The sequence below is a fragment of the Corylus avellana genome, chromosome 1 (genome assembly GCF_965113065.1).
Source record: "Corylus avellana chromosome 1, dhCorAvel1.hap1.2, whole genome shotgun sequence".
NCBI classification, from domain to species: Eukaryota; Viridiplantae; Streptophyta; class Magnoliopsida; order Fagales; family Betulaceae; genus Corylus; species Corylus avellana.
In genome coordinates, this window is record NC_142490.1 from 6,692,677 (window position 1) to 6,700,910 (window position 8,234).

At 33.2% G+C, this 8,234-nt stretch overlaps 1 protein-coding gene across 1 annotated transcript; it reads left to right on the forward strand.

Annotated features, from left to right (window-relative positions):
• Positions 1-1,761: 1,761 nt before the first annotated feature.
• LOC132171488 (auxin-induced protein 22D-like) lies at positions 1,762-2,943 on the forward strand. The gene is made up of 4 exons (XM_059582810.2): positions 1,762-2,056; positions 2,158-2,360; positions 2,454-2,553; positions 2,676-2,943. The coding sequence occupies exons 1-4, from the start codon at positions 1,878-1,880 to the stop codon at positions 2,749-2,751; spliced, it is 558 nt and encodes a 185-aa protein (XP_059438793.1). The 5' UTR covers positions 1,762-1,877; the 3' UTR covers positions 2,752-2,943.
• The last annotated feature ends 5,291 nt before the right edge of the window (positions 2,944-8,234 follow it).

Here is an 8,234-nt window from a genome sequence, read left to right on the forward strand (position 1 = left end):
TAACAAAAATGTATATGGTTTTGGGTTTTATCAGTCCATTATTAATTTGAATTTTGAATAGTAATGTTATATATATATATATATATATATATATATATATTACAATGTTCATATAACATGTCTATTAATTGATCGAGATAGTATTCTTTTTATTGTTTACATACACAATACAAAGTATTTTCTGAACAAAGGTTTTCTCTATTTCTAATTAAGTCGTTGATGCGGCAAACGTAAAATAATAGTCAATTTAAAAATGTTTTTAGTTAAAAAAAAAAAAAAAACTTTCATAAGGCATAAAATCGTTAAGCTTCTCATATGTGTAAATTATTTTTAACCGCTCTTCCACACATTTTGACGGGCTACTTGAATACTTGTATGAGCAGGGTGGGTCTCACAAGGGCATTTTCACAATTATTTGCCTAAATTTCAAATAATATGGCAGACAACTTCACTAGATATCCTCATCTATAGCTTATCTTTGTCGACTCTATTTCTTCCTCCTAACTTCTCGAATTATATAAAAATAAAAGAAATATTTGCTAATTTTTCGTACAAGCAAACACTATGCCGAAACAATCGTACTAAGAAGTACCTGTTTAAAATTGCGTTTGAGAAATAAAGCTTTTAAGTCAAAAAAGCGTTTTTTGGCAAAAACTTAATTTTAAGCTTTTGCTAAAAGTGTATTTTGGCTATTTTTAGGCTTTTTGGACTTTTAAAAACGCTTTTAATTTTTCTTACAAAACAAGTACTTTTTTTTTAAAAAAATAAAAATAAACTTTTTGATCCCTCAAACGCACATCAAATAAACCCTAAGAGTCTTATGGTATTTGCAACTAATGCATAGAAAATGAAGCTGTTCAATATATAATAGTGCTTTAAAGGTATAATTAATATGTGGGCAAGCACGCGATCAGCCTTTCTTCCGGCCGCCGTTATCCGCCGAGTGTGCTCTTGTTTTTTGGCTTTCTGATTTTTTGCTTTCATTTTCCTTGTATTTTTCGATTTTTGTTGTTTTTTCCCTTGTTATTTGTTCCTTATTTTATATTTCATGTTGTTTTGTTGCTTGTAATAAGACTCTATTCTCTTGTTGAACAGTGAGGTATTTGTTTATGATCCAAACCTTTGTGTTGTTGATGAGATTTATATTATGGCTTTCAGGTCGAGGAGGAAGAGTTTTGGCATTGGAGTTTTCTACTCCCAAGTCGAGATCGAAATAAGAGCTACCTATGTATTGGAATGAGTCTATTTGGAACAAATCTGTTGTTATATCTGAAGATTAGTCATGGGTTAGCGGATTTTGTTTGAGATTGGGATGGTTGTATCTTTGACGTTTGTAACTTTGTAGCTTCGGTTATGGTTGCTTCAGAGCTTTTTGATCTGTATTGTAAGAGTTTTATGCTCTGTATTGTAAGAATTTTATACTCGTATTATCTTTAAATAAATGTGAATGAAATGTTTTCCTCTTTAAAAAAAAAAAAAAAATGTGGGCAAAATGAAATTAACTAAATATTGATATCTAAATGTAAAATTCCTTTTCTATAGTCAAAATTATGTAATATAAAATTTTCATGCCATTGTTGACCATACTTACGATCTCTATTTTAAAGCGCGTGATGTGGCAGGCACGCGCTTGAAGTGGAGATGGTAATACGTTACTTCTCCTTTCTCCAGACAGCATCCGTCGTCCTTCGTCACTGTGTTTCCGTCTACAATTCTATATAACACATTGTGAGTAGCATTAGGCCTGACAACCATATTCTCTCTACGCCTTCTTTGCCAATTGTATACAACCTCACCGAAATATCGCCAACTACGTCCGATACACAATCTTTGGTGGTATCAACCGATATATCGGTTCAAAACCTAGGAGAAAAAGTATGGGGTTTGACAAAGAGCTCAACCTTGAGGCAACAGAGCTTAGATTAGGCCTACCGGGGACCAAGAAGAGCAACAAAAGAGCATTGCCGGATTACATGAACGAGGAGTGTGGATCTAAGGACAGTTCTAATGTGTCGGATGCTCAAAAAAGTGATCAAGAAATTGCTTCTCCCGCCAAGTAAGCTTCTTTTTTTTTTTTTTTTTTTTTTATGCATGCATGCATGCATTAATGTTTTGATTGTTTGGGCTAATATGGTTGATGGGTATATGTTATTGTAGGGCACAAGTAGTGGGGTGGCCGCCGGTGAGATCTTACCGGAAAAACTGTTTCCTGGCGAAGAAAATGGAGGCTGAAACGGCGGGCATGTACGTAAAAGTTAGCATGGATGGAGCTCCTTATTTAAGGAAGATTGATTTGAAGGTCTACAATGGATATCCAGAGCTCCTTAAAGCCTTGGAAGACATGTTCAAGTTCAGTGTTGGTAAGCATTCATAAGCATCGATCTTGTCTGAATTTACAATATTGATTGAATTTTTGAATATTCTTAATTTTTTTTTTTTGGTTAATTCTTCAGGGGAGTATTCTGAGAGGGAAGGCTTCAATGGGTCAGAATTTGTGCCAACTTATGAAGACAAGGATGGAGATTGGATGTTGGTTGGAGATGTTCCATGGGAGTAAGTTCTCTCTCCCTCTCTCTCTCTGAAATCACAATATCTTTTCCAAAAAATAATTTTTTTAAAAAAAAGAAGAAGAAGAAGAAAGAAAGTCGTCTAAGATTATTTTTCTTTCAATCCAGAATGTTCATCTCTTCATGCAAGAGGCTGAGAATCATGAAGGGGTCAGAAGCAAGGGGATTGGGTTGCGCTGTATGAATCCCACAATTTAGAGCCCTTAAGAAAGGATCGATCGATGGAGAAGAAGACAAGGAGATCCATTTCTCTTCAAGAGAAAAAAATAAACGATTTCTCTTGGGCTATCCATGAAGAAATTACTCAGACGTCGATCTCGATCCCGTTCCTCATCAGTTGCAATAGAAAAATCAAAAAGGATGTCAAAAAGAAAAAGTATGTAAATTTAGGCATATTTGCTTTGAGCAGATCGAATTGTACAAAGTTTAAAGAATCGCCCACGTTCCACAATTTCTTTTTTTCCAATTTCCATAGATCAAGGAAAAGGTTTTATCCTAAGTTTTATATAATAAATCCTACTATTATTAGCAATGTATCGATAAAAGTTGTGAGACACAAGGAACCATATGACAGATCGAAGAGGGTACCTGTTGTAAGAATTTAATGTCCCCCATATCATACACATTAAAAAAAATGAGAAATTATTAGACTCCATCCTAATCCTATTAAACTATTAGTCAAATAAGAGTAGTTTTTTAGTAGTGGCTGGCCGGATATACTTTGATAAGAAGTGGAGTTATAATCGAATAAGAAAACGGGTTCTGTTTCTACCCTCTAAAATCTAAATATACATAATATTCATCAGTTTGAAAGCGTTCTCACAGAATTTCTTATTCTCTCTTTCATTCGGATTAGAAATGGGAAAGATCCTCTCTTGTAATCATTTTTCTTCATTCAATTAGGGAAAAAAAAAAAAAAAGTCAAGTGAGGGAAATTGTTTTCCTAGTGTTTACACTTTCATATCAAGATTAATCCAAGAAGTTTTTGGTTGCCATGAATTCTTGTATGTTCTTAATTTATTGTCAGAAATCACGATATAGTTTAAGATCTTGGGAAGTATAGAATATTATGTAGATTTATTTTACAAGTGACATCAGAATCTGGGTAAAAAATTTCGTGATTTAATTTCAATATATATATAAAAAAAAAAAAGAATTTAACTACTTAATTATTGCATATTTGCTCATTCATACTAAAGCCATATATATATATATACAAGTTTGCGATATGTATCAATGTATGTGTCTATATTCAATGAGAAATGTTATACGTACACCTACGTATATTTACTCTTATTTAATTTGATTAGTCCATGATATGTCGGTTAGTGATATGACCGCATCCTACATCAAAACTTTGATTGAACCCTTATTTAAAATATATATATATATATACAAGTTTGTGATATGTATCAACGTATGTGTTCATATTCAATGAGAAATGTTACACGTACACCTGCGTATATTTACTCTTATTTGATCAGTCCTTGATATATCGGTGAGTGACGTGACCGCATCCTGCATCAAAACTTCAATTGAACCCTTATTTTCTTTAAAAAAAATTTATATATATATATATATTCCCAACCGAGAGAGTTGTTCCACCAAAAAAATTAGATATGGGAGAGTACATACTATAAAAGAGTAAACATACTCTAAACTTAAAAGAACTGCTCCACCAATTCTCAGTATCTCTCCATCTCTCCATCTCTTTGAAAAAGAAAAAGAAAAGTCTCTAAAGAGAGAAAGAGCTCCAATATTTTCGCATTTCTCTCCAAAGAACCAGATGAAGAAGATGACTCCAAATAGGGTTATGGCTGGGAGTGGCGTAACAAGTACATTTGAGGAAAGTGACTATATATGCCAAGGTGAAGGAGATGTCAAGTATAACACCCAACTCCAATGACACACAATATTGTCTGTTTTTTACTCACATAATCTAGACTTTTCAGGAGGTCTCCCATCTTAGTACTACTCTCGCATAAGTTCGCTTAATTGCGGAGTTTTGATGGGATTATGACTATCACAGGATTCACGGTTTTAAAATGCGTTGTTGTCAAAAATTGTGCAAGTATGCATTTAAGCATATTCTCATCCCTAGGCGATGTAGGACGCCACAATTACCCGCTCTGAGAGTGTTCAACAAGTATTATCTGCATTTTGTATTAGTCGGTCTGTTTTCTTTTGATTTGGATATCATTGATCGATTCAAGCCGTGTAGTCTAGATGATAAATTTGTATTTAATCCATTTTTGTTACTCATTTTGCATATAAAAAAAAAAAAAAAAAAAAAAAAAGGGTGTGTAAAAGCATAAGCTTCATAATCTAAGGTTAGCGTCTAAGTGATCTGGAGAAAATCTTTTTTTTTTTTTTTCCTGAAACAATCCCTCAACCACTCAATTAATTAGTGTTTGGAACCAGAAAATCAATCTCCTCTTGTGTTTGAAATGTTAAACTCGTGAGCTTTTTATGAACGATGATTTTTTTTTTTTTTTTTGTCATTTTATTTGGGCTTTTGGGATTGTGGGCGAGAGAGGATTGTTGTGAAGTTTGTGATATATGTTTAGGTACATGTAAGGAGTGAGGCCATGTCCAAAACCTTGTTCAAGCTATTAGAATATATTTGTTATATTGGTTTTATAGATTCTTTATTAGATTATTGTCCAGACAATTGTGATTGTAATCAGATCCTTGCAATAGTAATTAAATCAATTATCTTATAATCTATTCACCTACCACTTTTTTCTTATAAATATATAAATTATTTCTTTGGGGTGTTTATTGGTTTATATATTCCGCCTTTCTTTTGTATTGTGGTAGTTGTTGTGTTTCTCCCTTTCTCCTCGTCTCCCTTGTAATAGCTTAGACCAAAATAATAATAATAATAATAATAAAATTAAAAAAATTAAAACTAAAACTTAATTTGGTGTTTAGGCATACACTATTTTTAAAGAGTAATGTTACACACATTCTCACATTCCTACTTTTTAATGTTGTTTTTAAAATTATTGTTTGAGTGGGTCTCCCTATAATTTATATCATCAACATAAAGTATTAATTAAATAATTAATAAATTACTTATACTCAAAGTTTATATCATTTGGAATTAGAGCCAATTACCTCCTCAAGTATGAGATCAGAAGCATGAGCTCGTTAAGTATATAAGGGGTTGTGGTTTTGTTGTCGAATTAACGGAGAAGGCAACCTATAAGGTAGATTAAAATGTTTGGTAATATAAATAGGTATAGTATTAAGTATTTGATAGATAAGTGGAGCGGAAAAAATAAATGAGCTCTGAAAATTAAAGAAGAAGAAGTTGAAGAAAAGGATGATGAGTTGGATCAAGAAAGCCGGCCCACAAATTCACATTTCTAACCTTATTGACTAAGAGCCAACACTTGGCCCAGAAAACACAGGAAGCTTGGGCTTTCTCCTTCGAGTAAGCCTAGATGCAAGTTCATGACTCATCAGTATATTAATTTAACATTTGTTAATGGGACAAATAACTAGTTCGTAGTGGGATTTGCCAAAGAGCCTCCCCACACAGCCTATGGGTTTGATCCAGCAATAATTTTTTTTTAGAGAGCTACTTTTTTATTAAAGCATTCTCCATGAGTCCATAATGACCATAGCTTTTGTGATGCGAATTTGTGGGTTTTCACTATTTTGAAATCTCAAAATGACTTAAAAAGTTATTGGCAGATGAAGTTAGGGGGCTCAAGTGGGTTGTTAAAAATTGCTCTTCATTTGCTATTTGCCCGTCTACATGTGTTGCAAACGAATTTTCAGCCCCTAATTATAAGTGGGTGGAAATCATATTTACTATCCACACATATAGATAAATAGCAGAATATGAATAGATAGAAGGTCAAGATGTTATCCGCCTCTGTGTATATATATATATATATAATTTTGTTTTATTAAACTAAAACGTCATTTAGAGAAAGGAGTAGGGCACTCGGTGGGTTTTGTAAACAAAATTGAAACTGCATGTGTACAATATATAGGCTTTTAAGTGTTATAATTTGGTCTTGTGGCCGGATAGAGAACCCCAATCGAAACAACATCAAGTTCACAAACAACCCGCCACCATATAAATTAAGCTATAGTTATTATTATTATTATTATTTGTTTTTAGAGCCTAAAAGAAGCTTAAAATGAAAGTGGATATCACGGAAGATTAGTACAAAAAAAATAAAAGAAAAGGGCTAGGAGGTGTGTGATTTATGGGAAGGTTCTGCAAAATACCAATGCAGATGCGGATGTAAAATAAATGTATTATCAGCTCATATAGTACAGTTTACACCCCTAGATGTGGTTGCAACTCAAATAATTAGTAATTCATATGCTATTGGTACCTCTAACTAAACTATTTATTGTTTCTAAGTTTGGTGGGAAAACGTGGCTTACTCTTTACTAGACAAATATCTTCCTTTCCACTTCATTTAAAATGAATATTATTTACATCATAGGGATTTAAAGTTGGTACATTTAACAGTATATATAATACCGCATTAGTTTTCAAGAGGTAGCTCAATCGGCTGAGACCACGCATAATGAAGCGGAAGTCACTAGTTCGAATCTTTCCTATCTTCTTGTGCGGACATGTAAAACAAAAAAAAAAAAATACCGCATTATTTAAATATTTTAAAGACATGCTAACATTTAAATCATTCATAAATATTATTTACATTGTAAGGATTTAAAGTTGGTACATTTAATTGTGTATATAATACTGCATTAGTCCCCAAGAAGTAGCTCAATCTGCTAGGACCACGCATAATGAAGCGGAAAAATTATACCTCATTATTTAAATATTTTAAAAACATGCTAACATTTAAATCATGCATACAGTTAAATGTATCAACTTTAAATCACAGAAATTATCATATTCTCTGTATGATTAGTCTATGAATATTCTTAAATAAACTCCCTAGAGTAAGTTAAAAAAATAAATTGGTTCCTACAGTTAAAAAGTTACTAGAATTTGTTAATGTGCAGCATTAGTATCAATCTTAGTGCGACACTTGTCACATATAATATAAAATAAAAAACTATTTAAAAACTAAATATTATATATATAAAGAAAAAAAATCCGTCAACGGGGAAGGGTCTGGAATCCACCGGAGCGAAGACACTGAGATCATATATGGGTCGAGTTATGAAGCAACACCACCTACCGGGTTCGAGGAACTTGTCTGCGTCAGCATCATGGTCACCGGAGCGGTTCTAGGTCCGAGAACCTGAAATGCCCTTCATCATCGTCACCGAGATGGGAAACTACGCAGGCCGGGCCTTTTCCTTTAGCTCTAAATTCACCCCTTTCATAATTAGTTGCATTCAACAACTGACAAGTGCTTTGCTCGGAAGAAAAAGCTCTAGCTCTAGGAATGGCATTCTTACCCAAGAATCGCACATCAACCCTCCTGCGACGCTCACTAATTCCTCCGACATCGGTAGACGATTGTGTCACTCTAAAACCCGACCCATTTTGGCGTTCTCGTTTCCGGCGGATCCCAGACCCGTCTTCTCTTATGGTTTTGTTTTTTGTTTTTAATTATATGTGAAATATGTCGCGTTATGATTGGATGAGTAATTTAACGAATTTTGTAGACTTTTTTAACGGATCAATTATTATTATTTTTTTTTTGTCATTGTTCCAAAATT